The sequence below is a fragment of the Spermophilus citellus genome (genome assembly GCF_964194105.1).
Source record: "Spermophilus citellus genome assembly, chromosome: 12".
NCBI lineage: Eukaryota > Metazoa > Chordata > Mammalia > Rodentia > Sciuridae > Spermophilus > Spermophilus citellus.
The window spans coordinates 8,901,677-8,924,658 of NC_138198.1; the positions used below are offsets into that span (position 1 = coordinate 8,901,677).

A 22,982-nucleotide genomic window follows, 5' to 3' on the forward strand; every position below is an offset into this window, starting at 1 on the left:
AGATATAACCCGTATAGAATAGGCACCCACTTCCACAAGGCACTTCACTTCCATTTCACCCACTGAGTTACTTATCAGCCACGCCACATCTCTGCAGGGACAGGAGGTAGCTGGGATCAGTTACCCTGGCACGCCCAGAAGTTGCTCTCCTACACTCCAGATCCCGGACAGCCCTCAGCCTTCCGCAGTTACTGCTCTTCCCATCCCTGTCTAGCGCTTCATCCCTCTTGCCTCCTGGTGGCCTGGGCAGCAGGAGAGACTTTTAGAGAGCTGGGAAGAGGGCTAAGCCTAGCAGGCAAGCTTCAGGGTCTGTGTCACGTCAGGTCTGCAGGTGCTCCCACATGGCCTGTTGCCGGGCAGCTCACACATGTCAGACCACCCAGCTGGTGTGATCGGTGTGTTTGTGGCCACAGGCGTGAGTGGCACGCCCAGGCTAACATGCTACATGCCCTGCCTGCTGTTCTAGCCCCCGTGTTCCTGACGGAGCTGCAGAACCAGGAGGTGCAGGATGGGTACCCCGTGAGCTTCGACTGTGTGGTGACGGGCCAACCTGTGCACAGTGTTCGCTGGTTCAAGGACGGGAAGTTGCTGGAGGAGGATGACCACTACATGATCAATGAGGACCAGCAGGGTGGCCACCAGCTCATCATCAGTGCTGTGGTGCCCACAGACATGGGCGTCTATCGCTGCCTGGTGGAGAACAGCGTGGGCGTCTCCTCTACCAAGGCTGAGCTCCGAGTGGAGCGTGAGTGCACTCTGGGGGTCTGTGTTACCAGGGTGGGGATGAGAGTCTCCTGAGCAGGGCTGGAAGAGTGATCCAGGGCTCTGGTCTTAGACCAGATAGGAGTTAGGGCCTCCAGGTCTTAAGCTGGTGGAGACTTCCCTTGAGCCAAGCTCAAGGCCACAGTTCCCCCGGGAGCCCAATGGTGGAGGGTGGAGGTCTCTTGTGTCTGCCGAAGGCCTCCAGGCTGGGGAGACCAGGAAGGTGTGGAAGAGGAACCAGGGGAGCCCAGCTGCTCAGCCACTGCCTTGGGGCTGCTCTGGAGCCCTGGCTATTGCTGCAGGAGACTCTTGGGCATGCGGGTGGCTGCTGCCACAGAGTGTCAGGACACTTGCTCTTTGTTTAGATTCCTGATGGTGCTCATGGGCCTGGGATCTCCTGGGTGTTGAGGGTTTCTGTTGTTCTAATGAGGTGACTCTTGCAGGGTCCCTGTAGCCTTGGTGGGCAGGCTGTCCAGGAAGACCAAGCTTTGACAGGAAGCCTGGAAAGGGCCCCACCCCATCCACTGAGGATGGCATGTGACATAGCTGGAGTAGGGTGCCCAGGCTGTGGGCCTCAGGGAACTTCGGCCTGATGGAAACAGAGGTGCTGGCAGGGGCTGTGCCCACCACAGCTTGCCCGACATGATCTCACATCTGGCTGCTCCTGAGGTGTCCTTAAGTCACCTTCAGCCTAGGCAACAGGACCCTTGGTTGGCTCTGTGAGCTGCCCTGGCAGGTTAACCCTGCCCCAGGGAGACCATGGGTCCTGATTTATATCCACTGGGTCCACCCCAGCGAGGAGCCTGGGCTTCTGACTAGCCGCTGAAGCAGGTTGTCTTGGGGCCTGACCTGTCCCCAGGCAAACAGGGTCAGAGCTGAGCTGGGCTAGAGGACATGCAGCTGGCAGGTGCCCTGGCCACAGAACTGCTGCTGGTGTGTGTGGGGTCGTGGTGGAGGCTCCCCTGCATACAGGCATGCTTGGAGCTGTGGCATGGTGGGCACTGATGGCTGGTCTCCTTCCAGAGCTGAAAGAGCTCTTCACGTGTTCCTGATTCCTGACTGCATCAGAGGCATGACCTCGGTCTTTCCCTTTCTTGGCCATGTACTTGGGGGCACCGTGTCTGGCCTGATGAAGGCTAGGGTCTCTGCTCTTTCTTGACTGCTTGGGCTTCGCCACACTTATGCAAGTGCTGCCTGAATGTGAGTCATAAAGACTCACATGTGTGCTTTCTTCTGGAAACTTGGTGGTAGCTCTTAAGTTGAGGTCTTTGATTCCCTTGGAGGGAATTTGTGAGTGTGAGGTAAGGCTTCAAGTTCACTCTTGCTCAACACCATTTGTAAAAGACTATTTTCTTCCATTTTGTTGTCTAAGAAATCTTTTAAAGTCCCCCAATTTTACCTGAACGTCACTGAGAACGTGGCAAGAAGGGCCAGGGGTCTCAGCTGCCATTCAGCTCCCACTGGCCCTAGGCCCAGGGCCACACCTCCCAACCATCCTGCTGGGGTAGTGTCTCAGCATGGGCACTCTGGGGACTCTCGCTTGGCCCACAGTGGTGGAAGTCCAGCTTGTTGCCCCTTCTTGGTCAGAAATCCAAGTCTCTTTCTCTTGGTTTTGAGGCTTGTGTCTCCAACCTCTCGTGCCCTGGTAGGATGGAACCAGAAGGTTCTGCCACTGTCCCTGTCTGCTGTTCCTGGAGACTCAGGTCATATGACGTTTTGTGCTGGGCCTAAGAGGCTTGCAGTTAGTTATGGGTGTGGAAGAACGAGGCTGGGAACAGCAGGGGTGGGCAGGCCCAGGAGGGCGCGTCCCCCTGAAATCCCAAAGTCCTGAGCCTCCTCCACTCACTTTTCCTCCCCAGTGACCAGCACAGACTACGACACTGCCGCAGACGCCACGGAGACCTCATCCTACTTCAGTGCCCAGGGATACCTGTCTAGGTGGGGCCACACAGACAGCGGCCCAGGGCCTCCCGGGAAGTGGTGATCTGGGCTGGGTGGCTTAGATTGACTTTCCCAAGCCTGCAGCTTTCAGTCAGACCCTGGCCGTTTCTGTCCCTCTGCCCCTCCACTCAGCAGACAGGGAACCTCAAACCCATCCACCTCTGACCTTCACCCCGTGGGCCCTCCCGCCTGGACCCTCAGCCTGCTCCACTTTATGGCTACCCCCTTATTTGTCTTTTTTGCCAGCCGGGAGCAAGAGGGAACCGAATCAGATGAGGGGCAGCTGCCCCAGGTGGTGGAGGAGCTGAGGGACCTCCAGGTGGCCCCTGGTACATGCCTGGCCAAATTTCAGCTCAAGGTGAAAGGTAGGGTGCTGGGGAGTGGGCACCGTAGCTGGAGGGAGGCCAGGAGCTGTCTCCCGTTGGTTACACATGGGAAGGGCCTGACCAGTGGAGGTCAGGAGGTCATGTGTGCCTGCTGCTGGGCAACAGGAGGCTGCCACCCCACCCCCACACCAGAGGCTGGCTGGCCTCTGAGCAACCTCTTTTCTGGGCCTTTGTCTGTCTCCCATCGAAAGAGTATAGTGCCCATTGAGAATGGTCCTGTGCTGACCACTCTCCTCCATGGGGTAGGCTACCCAGTCCCCAGATTGTACTGGTTCAAAGACGGCCAGCCCCTGTCTACATCAGCCCACATTCGCATGGCTGACAAGAAGACACTGCACACCCTGGAGATCGTCTCTGTCACCCGGGAGGACGCTGGCCAGTATGCGGCCTATATCAGCAATGCTGTTGGTGCTGCCTACTCATCTGCCCGGCTGCTGGTCCGAGGTGTGTGCCCTGAAGGAGTGAGCAGTGCCACATGTACTGCATGCCAGGCCCCATCAGGCTGGGCCCAGCCCATTGCCCCTATGCACAGTGGCACAGATGGCAGAATTGCCCCACAGGAGCGGGTGCCCAGTGGGGCTTGGACACCCTGAGTGATGAGCAGGCTCTTGGGGGAAGCAGATGAACACTGGGCCCAGCAGACCCGCACAAAGCCCCAGTGGCAGCTCTGACAAGAAAACTCCTGTGTCCTTATTTTCCCAAACGTTCTGAGCACTGACAGCTGACTCCCAGTTTGACCCATACTGGTCCTGCGGATAGACTGTTGCTGGGTCCTCCTCCTGCCTCTCAGGGTGGAGCCCCAACTGCCATCTCCCAGTGCCCATGTGGTTCCAGGCAGGGCCCCAGACTCCCAGTGGGCACAGGGAGGGTGGGGATGTCACACGGATGTACACTGGAGTGTGAGTTCTTTGGCCTCTTGGCCAAGGTTTCAGGCAGGGTAATGGACCTTTGACCATGGGTGGGGCCATGCCCAGGTCCCCCCACTGGGCAGTAGGACCAGGACCTTCCCACGTGTAGGGAAGCAAGGGAATCTGTCCGTGCTGCACATCTGACTCCCTCTGCACTTTTCAGGTCCTGATGAACCAGAAGAGAAGTCAGCATCAGGTGAGATGGCCCTGTGGGCAGACAGAGGCTGGGTGGATTGTGGGCATGAGGCCAGAGTGGACCAGCCCTGGGCCTGGTAGTGGTGGAGGTGCAGGAAGAGGGCTCTCTGGGGCCACAGGCACAGGCCGCAGAGAACTACCTGGGGTTCCCAGAACAAGGACATCAGGACATGGGAGCTGAAGGAGGGGTGCCGGGTGTCCCCATGGCTGTCCTTGCTCTCCCAGATGTGTGTGAGCAGTTGGTGCCACCCCACATCCTGGAGAGGTTCACCCCCAAGAAAGTGAAGAGGGGCTCCAGCATCACATTCTCGGCGAAGGTGGAAGGTGGGCATCCTCACTCCCCGGAGAAAGAGCACCCCCCCAGGGCCCCCATGCCACCCTCCCATGGGTCGCCCATGCCACCCTCCCACAGGCCACCCATGCCACCCTGCATGGCCTCCTGCTCCACCCCTCATATCACTCTGGCCAAGCACCCTCTTCTGGAGGCCCATAGCCAGTGGGACTGTGTACCCACTGAGCCCTCTCCTGCCCACAGGATGCCCAGCCCCCACCATACACTGGCTCAAGGAGGAGGCCGAGAGAGGCGTTCTGTGGATTGGCCCCAACACCCCAGGCTACACTATGGCCAGCTCTGCCCAGCAGCACAGCCTGGTCCTGCTAGATGTGGGCCGGCAACACCAGGGCACCTACACGTGCATTGCCACCAACGCCGCTGGCCAGGCCCTCTGCTCTGCCAGCCTGCATGTCTCAGGCCGTGAGTAGGGAGCCTGGGTGTGGTGAGGGACCAGCTTGGGATGTATGGCCTTCACCCACCTGTGATCCTTCTCCTGCAGAGCCCAAGAGCAGTCTGGGCCCAGTGGTGCAGGCCAGTTTGGCCTGGAACCTCAGCTCTGCCTGCATGGTGTACAGATGGCCTGCGGGCCCTGCCCAGAGCCCTCTGTTCAGCCCCTCTGAGGGATGGTGCTTGGAGGGCAGGCCTGTCCCCCAACCCCATGGGTGACCAAGTGCTGAGAGTGGACAGGGAGGTGGGCTTAGGCATAGACCCTTGCCAGGGCTTCTTAGGGACAGTGCAGGCAGGGCCCCCAGGGTGGTCTAGATGTCCTGGGTAGGGGTCCCAGCCCAGGACTCAAGGTGTCGGAGTACAGGACTGGTCCTGACAGCTCCCCTGGATCTCTGGACAGTGCCCAAGGAGGAGGAGCAGGAGAAGATGAAGGAGGCTCTCATTTCTACCTTCCTACAGGGGTGAGTGGGTGCCCTGACTGACTTACCCAGGGGGCTAGGGTGGTGTAGCCCTGTGGGTGGCCACCCCCTTCCCTGTGCAGCTTCTCCACACTGTAAAATGAAGTTTCTATGGGCCCCGTCTGGTGTGGAGCCCTTGATTGTGGTGTCCTGGCCCCTAGGCCCCCTCTGTGGGGAGCAGAGTGGTGGGTCCAAGCTGGGCTTGCAGGACACCCCTCCTCCCCTCAGGACCACCCAAGCCATCTCAGCACAGATGTCAGAGTCTGCTGGTCTCACCGGCCTTGCTGGGCAGAGGAAAGGTATGTCCGGGTTGGGTGCAGGGGGTGCCGCCCTTTGGACCTGAGCAGCCTGGGCTCTGGGCAGGTCCCTGCCCTCTCATGGCCAGCTCCCAGCTCTGGTTGGAGTCAGAGCTGTTCTGACCTCTGTGGTCAGGGGGCCCAGGCCCAGTGGGCTATGTGGAGGTTTGGGTTCCAGATGTTAAGAAGAGCCACAAAGTCACCTCGGCCCCCACAGCCCCAACCCCGCCTCAAGCCTGATGCCAGGCTGGACCCTGCCCAGCGCTGTCCTCAGCTCCCTCACCATCTGCCTGTAGCCCTGCCTGCCACCTGCTGCCTCTTAGCTGTGCTTGCCGTTCTCTGGCCACTTGCTGCCTCTTCTGTCCAGACCCGCTCCCTTCATTCTCATCCCTGGTCACAGGCTCTGCATCCTGCTGACCTCACTGGTCTCTTCCTGCTGGCACCACCTCATGGTCTCCCTGCCAGGGCCTGGCCTCCTGCTCACCGTCAGCCCCTAGGAGAATTGCAGTGAACTTTTGGGGGAAGCATGACCCCACAGTGTTGCGTTTGTTCCCCCAGGGGAGGCCCTGGTAGCTGAGGAGGCCCATGGCCACCTGTCCCTCGCTAAGGTGGGCACAGAGGAATTCCTACAGAAACTCACCTCCCAGATCACTGAGATGGTGTCGGCCAAGATCACACAGGGTGAGGGGGCCAGGATGGGCATCCAGGGTCCCCAGGGGAGGCTGGGACCCTGTGTCCTCGCATGGGGCCTAGCTAGGACTCTGCGCCTGGGAGCCCTGGAGACTGGCTGGGTGGTAGGCAGTAGGGGGACAGCCTTCCAGGGACATCACAACCCTTGTGTTCACCCAGCCAAGCTGCAGGTGCCTGGAGGTGACAGTGATGAGGAGTCCAAGACTCCGTCTGCCTCCCCCCGGCATGGCCGGTCGCGGCCCTCTTCCAGCGTCCAGGAGTCATCCTCGGAGTCAGAGGATGGGGACTCCCGAGGAGAGGTGGGTGGGCTGGGACCCTTGGGAACAGGGCTGAAGAGACGATGGGAGGCTGCAAGGGCCTGGTGCTACCAAGGGAGGGGCATCACCCCCAGAGACACCAAGGGACACCAGAGGTTGGAGCAGAGGGCAGGGTCTCTGCACGTGGGTTCCTGCAGAGCACTACCTCTGATGTCCCTCTCACTGCCATCTGTGGAGAGTGCACCTTTGCCTCCAGAGCCCACCACCTCTTGGGTTGCAGGGGGCAGTGGGCAGCAAGGCGCTGTGAGCAACCACAGTCTAGGCGCCCATCCACGTGGGCAGGAGCCAGCCCTCTCACTGCCATCTGTGCAGAGTGACCCTGGGGGCTCCTGCCCTGTGGCCCTGGACTGGGTACCTCCTCGGCCCCTGGACTCAGCACCCTCCCCTCTGTGCTCTTGGGGGTTTTAGGGGGTTGGGAGAACCTCTCCCTCCTCAGAGGTGGGGGGCCATGGGGGGCCTTGGCAGGCCTCACCCCTCTGGCCCCAGGATTTAGGCCCATTTCTCTTTATCAGATCTTTGATATCTACGTGGCCACGGCCGACCACCTACCCCTGGGGGCTGAGCAGGATGTCATCACACTGCGGGAAGGCCAGTATGTGGAGGTCTTGGACTCAGCCCACCCGCTGCGCTGGCTTGTGCGCACCAAGCCCACCAAGTCCAGCCCCTCCAGGCAAGGCTGGGTGTCACCAGCCTACCTGGACAAGAGGCTCAAGGTATGGTAGTCCGGAGCTGGGGGAGGGTGCCAAGGCCCTGGGATCCTGGCCCTTCGCCAGAGAACCCTGGAAGTAAGGGACAGGAGCCCGGTGGCCACAGAGGAGGTGGAACAAACTGGTGCCCTGGGACAAACTCCTGTTTCTCAACAGCTGTCTCCTGAGTGGGGGCCCAGTGAGGCCCCCGAATTCCCCGAGGCCGTGTCCGAGGATGAGTACAAGACCAGGCTGAGGTATGTGTTGGGGAGGGTTGAGGGTGGAGCCACAGCTGGCTGCTGGGCCTCAAGGGCCAGCTGGCGTTCTGCCCTGCTTCTTCATGGGGGACCTGTGCTTGCTGAAGCTGTGTGAGCCTCCTTAGGTCACGGTCCTGCCCCTGGTGTCTGCAGCTGTGCCCTCCCAGAGCCTCGTGCGGGAGGGCTTCCTGGGGAAGAAGTGGTGCCCTTGCTCCACCACCTACCCACTTTCTGAAGCTTGGTGACAGGCTCCTGATCACAGGAACCCCGTTTAACTGCAGTGCAAGGGAGCAAGCTCTCCATGTGTCCCTAGTCCCCATGTGGAGACTAGGGACAGTGGGAGCAGGGCAGCTGCTGGGCACCCCCTGATGCCACTCTTCCGCCAGCTCTGTCATCCAGGAGCTGCTGAGCTCAGAGCAGACCTTCGTGGGTGAGCTTCAGTTCCTCCAAAGCCACTACATACAGCAACTGGACCGTGCTCCCCGAGCACCAGCAGCCGTGGCCAGCCAGAAGGCAGTCATTTTTCGCAATGTGCAGGACATCAGTCGCTTCCACAGCAGGTAGGCAAGGCCACACACATGCATGTGAGGTGCACGCACAGCTGTGGGTCAGGCCTCGTGGAGGGTGACACTCAGCAGCTGGGGTAGGAACTCGATTTACCCATGGGCACATCCCACTTGTGTGATGCCCCAGTGACAGACGCTCGCCATATGGGTTGAAGGCTGCAGAATACCTGCCACCCATGAGCACTCACACAGGCCCATGTGCATGCACATGAATGTACACGGGCACATGGGAAGTCCCATGTGCACACCACATATGCTCACGCACCCAGCCTCAAATGTGCGTGCACATGTGCTTGATATGTGTGTGCACATAGTGTACATGTGTGCACACATACATATGTGAATCCTGTACAAAAATGTGCATACATGCTGGATACACATAGATATGTGCACTCACATGCATGCTGATCTCCATGCACGTGCACTCTTGCACACTCACACAAGCATTTGAGTGCATGTGTGTGCCATGTGCACATCCACAGACACATTCAGGCAAACACATGCACACATATTATACACACATGCCACACATGCATGGTCACATCTGCACACTTGTGTATACATGCACAGTCACATGCATGCACACATGCACCCACACACGTGCACATGTACATGCATGTACCCACATATACATGCTCACATACTACACATCTGCACACTCGTGGGCAAGTGTACATACCCATGCACTTCTGTACGTGCCCACGTGTCTGCACACCCAGCTTAGTATACTCAATCTCACAGGCCCAGAACCCACTCCTGGGCAAGAACCATAGCCTCTCAAGGAGAGGGCCCAGGACTGGGCTATGAGCTGTGCCTGACCCTGTCCCTGACCCTGTCCCTCTCTGTGGCAGCTTCTTGCAGGACCTGCAGCGCTGTGACACAGATGACGATGTGGCCATGTGCTTCATCAAGAACCAGGAAGCCTTTGAGAAGTACCTGGAGTTCCTGGTGGGCCGTGTGCAGGCAGAGTCTGTGGTTGTCAGCACGCCCGTCCAGGAGTTCTACAAGGTGCCTGTGCCTGGCTCCATGGAGTTGGCCACCGGGCTCCTCCCTGGCTGCTCCCAGGCCTAGTGCTGGCCTTGACTCCCACCAGAAAACTCACTGACCTGAAAGTCCCCTGAGGCTTAGCCCTTGTCTGTGCTCATGGCCTTAGTTCATATTCCCTAATTTCTTCCCCCACAGTCCCCAGGGCCCCTTGAGCCTTGTAGCTCTGTGCTCCTGGGCTGGCCACTTCACTGCCCAAGTTCTGTGCATGCCTCCGGCTAGATGGTAACACAGCCATTGTCCAGGTTCAGGGCCAGGTGTGAGAGTGCCCCTGAGATGTCCTCTACTGTCAGGATGCCCTAACTGGGGCTGTGCTTTCTTGCCCGAAACCCGCCCTGTGGTGCCTACAGAAATGCGCTGAGGAAATGCTGTCCGCTGGGGACCCCTCGCAGCCACCCCCACCCCCACTGCAGCACTACCTGGAGCAGCCGGTGGAGTGGGTGCAGAAGTACCAGGCTCTGCTCAAGGTGGGAAGCCCTGTCCTGCCCCAGCCTTGAATATCCAGGCCAGGCCTTGGGGCTGAAGCCGTCTGGGTCCTGACCCTTGGTCCGCCTCAGGAGCTGATCCGCAACAAGGCCCGGAACCGGCAGAACTGCGCCCTTCTGGAGCAGGCCTACGCAGTCGTGTCAGCGCTGCCCCAGCGTGCTGAGAACAAGCTGCATGTGTCCCTCATGGAGAACTACCCCGGCACCCTGGAGGCCCTGGGGGAGCCCATCCGCCAGGTGGGGGGACTTGCGTCTGCTGCCATGTGGTGGGGTGTGGCTTTTGTGGGTGCTGGGCTCATAGATGACCCTGGGGTCTGCGCCCAGGGATGGGGCCAGGCAACCACAGTCCAACCACATCTACTCATACCCCAGGGCCACTTCATTGTGTGGGAGGGCGCACCAGGGGCCCGCATGCCTTGGAAGGGCCACAATCGCCATGTCTTCCTGTTTCGGAACCACCTGGTGATCTGCAAGCCCCGACGAGACTCGCGCACCGACACCTTCAGCTATGTGTTCCGGAATATGATGAAGGTCTGTGGTGCCAGGGGCTGGGGGTGTCATGCAGGCCAGTGGAGGTTTCCCTGTTCCTGGGCTCCAGGGTGGCCACTGGAGCAGAACTTGCCATTGTTCTGGGGTGACCTGGGCATGGCCCTACTGGACCCTGTCTGTCTGGGGATGCTTAGCTCTGTCCTCCCACTAATGTTGCACCCCTCAACAGTTAAGCAGCATCGACTTGAACGACCAGGTGGAAGGAGACGACCGTGCCTTCGAGGTGTGGCATGAGCGGGAGGACTCTGTGCGCAAGTACCTGCTGCAGGCGCGCACAGTCATCATCAAGCACTCCTGGGTGAAGGAGATCAGCGGCATCCAGCAGCGCCTGGCCCTGCCTGTGTGGCGTGAGTGTCCCTGGTGCTGTGCTGGGGTGGGGACCTGAACATCACTTAGATGCCCAGAGGGCTGCACCCAGGCCGGGCACGTGGGCATGGGTTGTTTTTTGCACTGGTGGCTTGGTTCTCCCCTTGTTCAGATCTAGCTGAGGGACTGGTGGCTTTGGCCTCCCAGGGAGCCCCAGAGCAGGTGTTGAGCTGATCCTAACTCAAATGGGGGACACAAAGGGATGTAGTGGGGACACGGCATAGCTCCAGACTTGGGGTATCTGACCAGGTCATGTTTGGGTGTGATGGTCTTGCACCTTGGTCTGTCCCTGCCTCGTGCAGCCACACCCAGCTTAGTCAGTAACCAGGCCCTTGGATGTGGGGCCACTGCTGTTGTTGGGGGCAATTTGCCAGGGTGCACCCAGGGGACATAGGCCTGACATCCCACCCTCAGAGTCCTCAGACCCCCACATGTGTCCTCAGGTCCTCCGGAATTTGAAGAGGAACTGGCTGACTACACGGCTGAGCTGGGGGAAACTGTAAAGCTGGCACACCCAAGCCTATTGTCAGCTGGTACAAAGGTACCTGCCAGGGCCTACAGACTGATCCTTCACAGGAACCCCCACCAGGGGTGGGCCGCACGGGGGCTGAGGACAGCATGGGGTCTGGTCAGTGGGCTGGGCATGGGGAACAAGAGACAGTCCAGGCCTGTTCAAGGGCAAACATCCTGGGGATGGACAGTGAACAGGTGGTGCCATGGCCACCCTGGGGAATGAGCAGGGTGAGGAGTCAGCACAGGGCCGAGACAGACATGCCTGAGGGCAGCCGAGAGAGCACCAGGACCACAGAGGGGGCCACAGGCAGGCACCTGGGTGCAGGAGAGGCCTGTGAGCTTAATGGGCCAGGAAGGGTGCTGATCACACTGCACCTTCAGGGTCACGGAGCACAGGCCTTACATGGCTCAGGGATGGGAGCTGCCAAGGTCAAGGGAGGTCAGGTGTCTCCCAGGCCTGTCTCAATTGACACTGCCACAGGATTGGGGTCCTGAGACCATCCTCACTTCCTGCACCACCATAGGCTTGGGGTCCTGAGACCACTCTCACTTCTGACGTCCAGTTCACTGGTCCCCAAGGTTGCCTTCAGGTTCAGTGATTCACCAGAAGGTCTTGGAGTTCAGAGCTATTATGCTCAGGGTTAGCATAAAGACAAGACTGCAGCCCCTGAGAAAAAAGAAGAGCACTTCGGGAGGGTCCAATGTCACCACTTATGAGCTGCCAGCCTCCCGCTCCCAGTGCAGTGAGGAAGAGCACCTTCTCCTCCCAGTGACACCTGAGAACCCAAACAGACCTATGCCAACCAGGAGGCTTAATGAGACTTGACGTCAGCATTTGTCACTGGAACTCTGTCAGACCTGCATGGCTGACCGCTCATGTGGCTGACCTCAGGCTCTAGTCCTCCTGAAGTCAAGATTAATGGCCTGAAGCCCACTATGAATCTCACATTAGCATAGAAGACAACATGGAGCTCCACTAGGAAGCTCATTGTTAGTGTAGACACCAGTGTGGCCTGGGTCATCCATCAGGAATCTCCTCATTGGTGTAGATGCCAGTGTGGCCCAGGAATCTCGTTATTGCCATAGACACCAGCGTGGCCCTAGTCATCCACTGGGAATCTCGTCAAAGGTGTAGACACCAGCATGGCCCAGGTCACCCACAGGAATTTTGTCATTGGCATAGATGCCAGCATGGCCTGGGTCACCTACTAGGAATCTTGTTGGCGTAGATGCTGGCTTGGCCTAGAGCATCCATCAGGAATCTCATTATTGGTAGAGATGCCAGCATTGCCCTGGTCACCCACCAGGAATCTCATCATTGGCATAGAAGCCTTCGTGGCCTGGAGCATCCTCCAGGAATCTGTTCATTGGTGTAGACACAGCATGGCCTGGGTCACCTACTAGGAATCTCATCATTGGCATAGACACTGGCATGGCCTGGGTTACCTACTAGGAATCTCGTCGTTGGCATAGACACTGGCATGGCCTGGGTCACCTACTAGGGATCTCCTCAATGGCATAGACACAGAATGGCCTGAGAATCCCCCCAGGAATCTCATTGTTGGCATAGATGCTGGTGTGGCCCAGGTCACCTACTAAGAGTCTCCTCATTGGCATAGATGCCAGTATGGCACGGGTCACCCACCAGGAATCTCCTAGTTGGTGTAGAGGCTAGCATGGGCCAGAGCCTCTTCCATGAATGCCATTGTAAAATAGAGTGTCCAGTCTGGCCCTGAGCCACAAACCCCTAGGCTAGCCCATCTGTTGTGGCCCAAGGTTCCAGAAAATCCGAGGCTCTTCCCTGGCAGACTGTTCTCGGGTCCCGAGGCACCTTGCTGGTGCCAGGGATCAACATGATTCCTTTGGGCAGCACGGAGCATTGACTACATGGAAACCTCATGGTCTTGTGAGCAGCAGGGGGCATGGTTCAGATCTGTCATCTGTCACCTTGGCTGTAGTGCCAAGGGCCTGCTTAGGGACATGGCATCATGTTGGTGGTGGCCATGGTTGCATCCTGGATGCATTTTGAAGGCAGAGCCAGCCAGATTTGCTGATGGGTTGCATGGGGTGTGTGGAAGAGAGATGGCATCCAGGGAGCAGCACAGGGGTTGTGGACAGCAGAGGCCACTGGTCCTATTCACAGAGGTGGGGCAGACCCACAGGGAGGCAGGCTGGTACATTCTGAGCTGGGCAGGGAGGAAAGAAACCCAGATTTGTGAGGTTTTGAAGAATCCAGGTGCCCATTGGGCTCCAGGTGGTTATGGAGGGGATAGCTTGAGAATAAATCTAGAGCTTAGGAGAGATGTCTGGCTGGAGGTGAGAGATGGCAGGCAGGTCCTTGGCATACAGTGTGTCTGAAACTATGGGTCAGGTCTAGTGCACAGCCCTCAAAACAATTCCAGCAGCTCAGGAGACTGAGACAGGAGGATGCAAGTTTAAAGCAGCCTCAGAAACCTAGCAAGGCCCTAAGCAACTTAGTAAGACCCTGTCTCTAAATAAAATGTAGAAAGGGCTGGGGATGTGATTCAGGCCCTTGGGTTCAATCCCTGATGAGAGAGAGAGAGAGAGAGAGAGAGAGAGAGACTGAGGTCAGTTTGAATGTGGAATGAGTGTGAAGAGATGAGGTTCAGGCTTCAAGGCTTGGGATCTGGGATTCACAGAGTCAGAGAGGTGAGGAACATAAGTGAAGGGGCGGCAAGCCAGAGAGATGGGAGGGACCCCAGGAAGCTAGCGAGGAAGGGCGGCCAGGCAGAGAGGGCCCAGGAGTGCCCAGAGCTCTGGCCAGCCCCCAAAACAATGAATGAGTCCAGCTTCCCTTTCCTGGGTGATGAGGCTAGCAAGCTGCCATGTCAGTGGGCTTCAGTTTAGCTAGACCATGCGAACCCAAGCCCATGAGTGGAGACCCTTGGATCCAGATTCTCATGGAGTCAGTTGCCTTGCATCAGGGAGTGGAGTGGAGAGCGGAGCCCACCCTGCCCTTGGGGGACATCCACTCATTCAGGAAGCTCTCTTCCTTTTGATGAATGCGGCTGGGCAGCCCTTATCTCTTGTTCCTCAGGGAGTCCTATTGGCCTATCCCTGAGTGGAAGATCACAAGGCCTCACTGGGTTGGGCATCTGGTTTCCTCCAAAGCCCCACTGCATGCTGAGAGCCGATTTTCAAAAGTGGTATCTGACAGCCATGTCTGGCAGGGGATAAGTCCCAGACCCAGGGGACGCTTCACTCATCAAGGGCTCTAGCCGAGAAACGGTCTGTCTCAGGAACGTGCGACGTGTCTTGGTCTGTTTCCTGATGTGCCAACAAGACACCTGAGTCTGGGTTACTTATAAAGTGAAGAGATTGTTTGCAGATTGAAAGTCCAAAGGGCATGGTGCCATCTGGTGGGGTTCCCCTTGGTGGCCTCATGACTTCGTGGGAGTCTTGCCAGGGGAAAGGAGCAGTTGCAGTGACAGGAAGAGAGGGGCTCAGGACCAGGCTGGCTTTTATAGCAGCTTGCTGACCTCTGGAGACCAGCACCCATCCCTTCCCAAGTCAGTGCCCTCAGTGACTGATTTCAGTTCTGCCGGACCCCACCTCTCAGGAGGGCAGCGCTCCCAGGGCACCCCATTCAGAGCCACTCCATCCAGAGCTGCTGGGCTTGCATGACCTATGTATGTGCCTACCACCTGGGGCCACGGGGGCAGCAAGTGGATAGAGCTGGTGGTGATCACTCTAGCGGCCAGCTCCCTTTGGCCATTTCTGCTGGCCATACAAGGCCATCAAGTTGCGATTCATCTTCTCATTACCTTGGCCGCCTCTGTGTTATAGCAAGGCCTGGCACTTCCTCTGCCAGCCACGCAAAGGCTGGGAAGTTGGGGTGTGGCGTCCACGCTCTACTGCCAGGTCTTTGCGTGGAGCTGTCCCAGCTTAGCTGGTTAACTGTCAAACCAAATGGCCATGCCACTTGCAGCAGCCCCTGGGTCAACAAGGGCACATTGCACTAGTGGCCTCAGGAAGACCAGCAGGATGCCTGGCTCCCCCTGAGCAGAAGGCTGGTGCTAAGGGTCCACCATGTGTGAACTCAGAGTCACACGCAGTTTCAGGCCAGAGTTCAGATGCAGACATTATCGCCATGGCACCCAGAGGTCCCTGTCCACAACTGGGTGTCCTGGTGCCTGTGTCCAGCAGAGCCATGGAAATCTGAGTTCCTTCTCGAAGCCCCCTGCAGATTGGATGGGTAGAAGGGCCCTCCATCCCTCTGCATGCTGTGATGAGGGACCAGGTGTGGGTGGGAGGGAAGGGGTGTTAGGCAGTGGATTATGTAGCTGTAGGCTTGGTGGGATTGAGTGAGAATGGGCCCATAGCCAGGGAGCTGGGCATGATCAGCACATGGGAGGTCCGCAGGGAGTCACACTGGGGTGGTGGGGCTACCACGGACTTAGCTGTCCATGTGGATGTCTTCTGTCAGGTTCAGGTCTTTCCACCTGGCCCTGCCTCTAGCTAATGTCCAAGGTGGACATAGAGACACAGAGACAGAGGTCTGGGCCACACCAGAGAGAAAGAGAGAGAAACAGAGACAGACCCAGAGAGGTGCAGGCCAGCCCCAGCCTCTCATCCACCGGGGCAGGCTTACAAGGTCCCTGCTCGACGACAGCCCTCACTCCTCCCTTCTAGATGGGAAGCCAGTGGAAGTGGACCCTCACCACATCCTCATCGAAGACCCAGATGGCTCCTGCACCCTCATCTTGGACAACCTGACTGGGGTCGACTCTGGCCAGTACATGTGCTTTGCGGCCAGTGCCGCTGGCAGTGCCAGCACCCTGGGAAAGATCCTGGTGCAAGGTGAGCCTGGAGGCCCGTGGGGCAGGGAGACACCCTGACCAAGCCCACCACGTGGCTCTGGTGGATGGGTGGAAGGGCCCTCCATCCCTCTGCTTGCTGTGATGAGGGACTGGGTGTGGGTGGGAGGGAAGGGCAGGCAGGCAGGCATGTGGGGGTGGAAGCCCTATGTGGTCATGGGCTCACTTAGGGCTCAGGAAGGAATGTGGGGGCTCAGACACCCCCAGCTCCATCAGAGTGGCTCCCTGTCTCTCTCCACCCTGCAGTCCCCCCACGGTTTGTGAACAAGGTCCGGGCCTCGCCCTTTGTGGAGGGAGAGGATGCCCAGCTCACCTGCACCATTGAAGGCGCCCCACACCCTCAGACCAGGTGGGCCAGCACATGGTGGGGCAGCAGGGGAGGGGCTTCAGGCTCTTGTCTGCAACACAAGGGTTGTGCAGCTGTACGGGGCTGGGCACAGTGACTGTCTGATCACTGAAGAGAGGGCATTGTGGGGCTGAGACCCACTGGGCATGGGGCCTCTGCCACAAGATAGCATGGCCAAGCTGGATGTGGACATCCACAGGGTGGGTTCACCAAGGACTGTAGAATCTGGGCCAGGGCAGCGGGTCTGCAGCACAGGGAATGTCACACCCTGCCTCATGGACTCTTGGGACGGGTTCTAGGTGGTACAAAGATGGGGCCCTGCTGACTGCGGGCAACAAGTACCAGATGCTGAGTGAGCCCCGCAGCGGCCTGCTGGTGCTTGTGGTCAGAGCAGCTGGCAAGGATGACCTGGGACACTATGAATGCGAGGTAAGACGGGTGGGCAAGGGGCCTCATGGCCAGCTGTCCACTAGGGCTTGACAAGGGAAGGGCCTGGGCCCTTGGCACAGGCCCAGAGACACCAGGCCACTGTCACCCATCATCCCCAACCCACCACACCATGTCTGGCCTTGCTCCTCTTCCACACGAGGCTGAGCCCTGCCACCTGCCATTGTTCCCACCCTCTCAAAGAAGCCCTTTGGTTTTTGCCTTTCTAGGGAACCCAGTGCTGACCTCAACTTTCATCCATTTATGTAAAAAGTAGTGTTAGTTTCCACCTTTTCCTGGTGTCACATAGGTGGGACCCTACAGAGGGAAGAGCTGCCCTGTCCCTGTTCATTGTCCGGAGGCCCAAGGCTGGGGCTCCTGAAGGCAAGGCCCAGTCTGAGCCTCTGGTCTTCAGGGCCTGTCCTGGCACACAGTGACATTGAGCAGGTGTGTGCCCGCTACAGGGCCCCCAAGACCCCCAGGCTCCAGTCTCTGGCTCTTGTCTAGAGGCCAGCCTCCTGCATGTGGGCCCCACATGCAAGTTCCAGGAGGCAGGGAGACCCAGCCAGCTCTGCACTTCAGGGGCTCAGAGCCACACACGGCCAGCAGCCATCTGCACAGCGCAAGATGCCTGGGCGAGGCCCTGGCTGGGAGCCCTGTCCCCTTTGGGGGACACAGTCTCAGTGGGGACCTCAAACTAAAGACCACCAGAGTGGACAAGAGACAGCTAGGTCCCTTGAGGATAGGGGTCCTGAGTGGTTTCTGTCCATCCTGCAGCTGGTGAACCGGCTTGGCTCCACTCGTGGTGGTGGGGAGCTGTACATGCAGAGCCCTGTGCTGCCGGCCTGGGAGCAGCGCCACAGGGAGCAGACTGTGGCTGCCATAGAAGGTAGGTGCCACCGAGCCTGTTGCCCATGCTGCCTAGGTGGGTCCTCAGGCTTGAGCCTTGTGTCACAGCTGCACAGCCAGCCAGGACTGGGGGGCAGCAGACCCACCATGTCTCAGAGCGGGTGCACTTCCTGCAGGGGTGGCTGGGCAGGCATTTTGGGCAGATGACCTGGCTAGAAGAGGAGGCTGCGGGGAGGAGACCAGAGGCTGCAGGCCACGTGGTCTCAGAACCTGTGGGGCAGGCGGAGGTGGCCAGGAACCCGGAATGAGCGCTGGAGAGGCTGCTTTGTGGTGGGGAAGTGTGAGCCCTGCCCCTGGCCTGCAGGATAACCCCCCTCTGACCCAGGGCAGCCTTCCTGGCAGTGGTCACACAGGCCTCCTGCAGGCAGCAGCTGGGATGGGCTGCACTTCTAGAGAAGGGGGTTTCCCCCTGAGGGCAGAGGCAGGACAGTAGGACATCTGGGGAAGGGCGTCTACACTGAGGGCAGAGGGCAGGACAGTAGGACGTCTGGGGAAGGGCATCTACACTGAGGGCAGAGGCAGGACAGTAGGACGTCTGGGGAAGGGTGTCTCCACTGAGGGCAGAGGCAGGACAGTAGGATGTCTGGGGAAGGGGCATCTCCACTGAGGGTAGAGGGCAGGACAGTAGGACATCTGGGGAAGGGGCATATACACTGAGGGCAAAGGGCAGGACAGTAGGACGTCTGGGGAAGGGCGTCTACACTGAGGGCAGAGGACAGGACAGTAGGATGTCTGAGGAAGGGCGTCTGGGTATAAACACACTTGCCTGAGCATAGCCTGTGCAAGCAATGCACACAGATAAACACACACAAGCCTGAGCACAGCCTGTGCAAGCAATGCACATATATAAGCACACACTGCCTGAGCACAGCCTGTGCAAGCAATGCACACATATAAACACACACAAGCCTGAGCACAGCCTGTGCAAACAATGCACACAGATAAACACACACAAGCCTGAGCACAGCCTGTGCAAGCAATGCACACATATAAGCACACACAAGCCTGAGCACAGCCTGTGCAAGCAATGCACACATATAAATGCACACACACACCTGAACACAGCCTGTGCAAGCAATGCACACATATAAACGCACACATGCCTCAGCACAGCCTGTGCAAGCAATGCACACTTATAAATGCATACCCACACGTGAGCACAGCCTGTGCAAGCAATGCACACATATAAACACACACATGCCTGAGCACAGCATGTGTAAATAATGCACACATATAAACACACACTCCTGAGCACAGCTTATGCAAGCAATGTACACATATAAACACACACATACTGCCTGAGCACAGCCTGTGCAAGCAGTGCACACATATAAGCACACACACACACTGCCTGAGCACAGCCTGTGCAAGCAATGCACACATATAAGCACACACTGCCTGAGCACAGCCTGTGCAAGCAATGCACGCATAAGTATGCACACACGCCTGAGCACAGCCTGTGCAAACAATGCACACATATAAACACACACAAGCCTGAGCACAGCCTGTGCAAACAATGCACACATATAAACGCACACACACTCCTGAACACAGCCTGTGCAAGCAATGCACACTTATAAACACACACATGCCTGGGCACAGCTTGTGCAAGCAATGCACACATATAAACACACATGCCTGAGCAAACACATGTACATGTGCTGATGTGCACATACATGTATACACACTTGTGTGTGTGAATGTGTGTGCAGCGTGTCTGAGCATGCATATGTGTGCAGACAAGTACACCTGTGTGCACATTTGTATGCAAGGTACATCCATGTGCAGGCACACAAATGTAGCCAGTGTGACCTCCAATGCACACACACACAGACAGTGTCTAACTCTTGTGCTCATCATCTGCGACAAGCTTGAAATGCCATAAGTTGCCTAGGGAAAGCCTGTCTCAGTGTTGCAGTGCAGTGAAGCAGAAAGTCCCCTGGTCCAGAAGATGTGGGACCATGTCCCAGTACAGGCCGCTTGGCTTTGCTGGCCACCTCCTCCACCTTCCCATTGAGCAGTGAGAGGGCTGCTGAGCCTGGAGATGGCCTGCAGTAGTCAAGCCCAGGCCTGCCCAGAGGTCAAGGGAAGAGGCCTCAAGGTGGTTGGGAGTAGGTGCTGCCTGGTTCCAGATGAGTTTCATCCTCTCTGGAACTCCAGTCCCCAGCAGCAAGATGGAAACATAGGCCCCATGGGCTGGCTTTGGTAAGGGCAACAGCTGGGAAAACCAGGAAAGGCCACACAGTTGGGACAGCTGCCCTTCACACTCAGACCTCAGGCACCCACCACATGCATGGGGCTCAGATGTGCCACGTGCAGCACTCTGGTGCCCCCTCCCCTGGAGACACTCACCACATGCATGGGGTTCAGATGTCCACATTCAGGACTCTTGTATCCCTCTCCCCTGGAGACACCTTTTGGACTTGAACTCATTTTGTGGCAAAGGCATCAACCATCCTGGCCCCATTGTGGCTGGTGGCCCACTGCATGGCCACAGGCTACTCTTCCCTTTCCCTAGGCCTCAGGGCTATGTTGGGCTACATGTTTGAGGAATTCACAGGCTTATGTCAGCATGAGGAAAAGCCTGGGCCCTTTTGAGTAGGCAACAGATGCCAGCTCGTTCTCCTCCCCACAGCTCCTGTGGCGCTCAGGAGGGAGAGTGGGCTATCCTTGGGGTGCCTGCTGTCACACCCCAGCCCCTCAGGGCAGACGCTTTCACCCGTCTGTAGCTGAGGAAACTGGACCTCCTAGCTGAGACAGGCTGCCCAGGGACACATGGCCAGTGCTCCTAAGCCCAGCAGATGGCTGCACTGCAGTGCCATCAGGGAGTCAGCCCCAGGCACTGGCTTCTCTGTAACCCTTGCTATTCTGACTGTTTTCTTTGTAGTCACTGCGCAGGCGACTAAAGTCCCCAAGAAAACCGTCATCATGTAAGTGCAGGCGTGTTCCTAACCCGTCCTCGGACTGCAGTGCCCTGCATGCCACTAACCTTCCTGGACCTTGCTGTGTGTCCTGGCCACTTGCAGTGGCTGCACTAACAGCCTGGCTCACTTCTGGCCACCAGTGCCTTGCAGATTTCTCACACAGCCGTGGCCTCAGGTCCCTCCACACATCATGGCTCTCTTGCTCTGCACACAACACAATGGCTCACCAGAGTCGCACCACTAGGGTGGGGCTAGAACTGAGCCACTTCCCTCAGAAGACTAGAGACAGACTCTTATCCCTTGGTACCCCAGGTCTGGGACGGTATCATCCAACAGAACTTGCTGCAGTGGTGAGAGTATTCTCTCTACACTGCCCAGTGTGGCAGCCACTAGCCACATGTGTCTGTTGAGTACTTGAAGTGTCTAGTGCAGCTTAAGAAATGAATTTTAGGGGCTAGAATTGTGGCTCAGTGGTAGAGCACTTGCCTGGCATGTGTGAGGCCCTGGGTTTGATCCACAGCACTGCACATAAATATATAAATAAAATAAAAAGATCCATTTACAACTAATTTTTTTTTTTAATGAAGGCATTTTAGCAGTCTCCAAACCCAAGCCTAACCAAGGTTCAGGGAAGTGAGGAGGCTTAGGGTGGCTCCCAGAAGTCAGCTGAGAGCCCATTTCCCCAGAGCCATGCCCGTGGGCTCTTTGTCCTTCAGTACCTTCATGCTGTAGAAAATCTGGGCATGTTGGTGAGCTGACTTGGGGGATCAGAGCTGGGTGAACTCACAGAACATAGGCTTGCTTATGACCTGGACAGTCCTGGAGACTTGCAGAGGAGGTATGCAGGTGGAGGTGTGGGGATCTGTAGGCAGGACTGGCTGAGGATTCTATAGGTTACAGGCTGGGATGCTCCAGGATAGAAACCTCCATTCCCCAGGGGCTGAGCAGCCGCCAGAAGGGCCTGAAGGTAGCTGTGCTACAGAAGAATTCTGTCATCAGAATTGATGAGGCCCTGGGTTAACTCTTCCCTGACCTCCCTTCTCCCCAGAAGTAGGCTTCTCCTACTGTGCCACCCAACAGATGGGAACAGTTGGGTGGTAGAGTGCCATCCTGGGTACAAGCAGGTGTTCTAGGGCCTCAGACAGGTTATTGCTCCCTTCCCTCCACAGGAGGAGCATTGTAGAGATGGAGCCAGATCCCATTTGGGAAGCTTCAGAGGCGACCTGAGGGGGACTGGGGATCAGAAACATTCTGGGAAGTACCCACCTTCATCCTGCAGAGAAGGCTGTGCCCCCTCAGCTTTGGCCCTCAATAGGCCACCAGGAGCCTCAACCTCCCCACCAGTCAGTGGAGTAGGAGATTCCCTTCCTCCTGGACAAGAGATAGGGAATGTAGGGTTCATCACTGCTGTGCACCTTGAGGGTGCCCATGTGTCTCTGGACCCGTCCCTGGGAGCAACTCTTCCTGGAGCCCCGAAGTTAGAGCAAGAAATAAAAATAAGTGCTGAGAGAGAAAGAGAGATAGGCAGTGCCTTGGTCAAAGCACCAAGTCCTGACCATGGGTAGATCCTCAGCTGAGCCCCGTGGACTTGCCTCCCTCAGCTGGAGCCTGCTCCCTGCTCATGGCCCACTTTACCTCAGCTCCTGCTAGAGCCAGGATCACTGGCAGCAGAGGAGGACCTGGGCTAACCAGTGCATTGCTGACCCTTGGATCTGGGCATTTTTGAGCCTTTCCCCCTGTCCATGCCTGTAAAGGGGATCAGAACCACTGAGGGCCCTTGCTGAGACAGGCCAGGGCTGCAGAGTCGCTGGCCCTCCCAGCATGCACTCCTGAGCTGTTGGCCTTGAGCTCTGCCCCTCCCATCTTGGGAGATGCCAGCCAGGCGGGGGACATGGCCATGTGGAGCTCAGTGTTCAGCCAGTCTTCCCCTTGGCCTGATGGGGCCTCACTGGCCTTAGATCCAGAGGCCAGGAGCCCAGGCCACAGGCCAGCAGCCTGTCACTTGCCAAGGACTTCACGACATGCGGGCACTTCCTGGTAGCAGGCTGGGCACCCTGCCTGAGGTACAGAGCAGAAAGCCTGCTGAAGAGGGGGACGGGGAGACAGTGCAGTGGTATGTGTGGGCACCCATAATAGCACTCATGGTGTGGAAATGTCTTGTCTTTTCTTTTGCACTCCGTATTTTGGGGCATTCTGTTGAATGCATATTTTGCAAATTGCCTGCTTGCGGACAGAATCACCCTTTGGAAATGTGTTCCTGTGATAGTAGGTGCTACTCCATCCGTTGCAGGCACCTACCTGGTTTACTTGTTCTCCTGTGCATTGAGATGTTTTCTGTT

The 22,982-nt window shown here is 57.7% G+C and overlaps 1 protein-coding gene across 1 annotated transcript; it reads left to right on the forward strand.

Annotated features, from left to right (window-relative positions):
• Window positions 1–438: 438 nt before the first annotated feature.
• LOC308631360 (obscurin-like) lies at window positions 439–17,967 on the forward strand (the record flags this gene model as incomplete). Its single annotated transcript, XM_081262526.1, has 25 exons — window positions 439–745; window positions 2,622–2,700; window positions 2,950–3,068; window positions 3,336–3,533; window positions 4,161–4,193; window positions 4,418–4,516; window positions 4,728–4,946; window positions 5,374–5,434; window positions 5,660–5,730; window positions 6,286–6,408; window positions 6,577–6,716; window positions 7,247–7,447; window positions 7,598–7,677; window positions 8,064–8,237; window positions 9,095–9,251; window positions 9,638–9,754; window positions 9,845–10,009; window positions 10,145–10,303; window positions 10,491–10,668; window positions 11,131–11,220; window positions 15,854–16,021; window positions 16,285–16,387; window positions 16,684–16,813; window positions 17,588–17,699; window positions 17,768–17,967. 25 exons carry the CDS (start codon window positions 439–441, stop codon window positions 17,965–17,967), a joined length of 3,483 nt encoding a protein of 1,160 aa, XP_081118652.1.
• Between the last annotated feature and the right edge of the window lie 5,015 nt (window positions 17,968–22,982).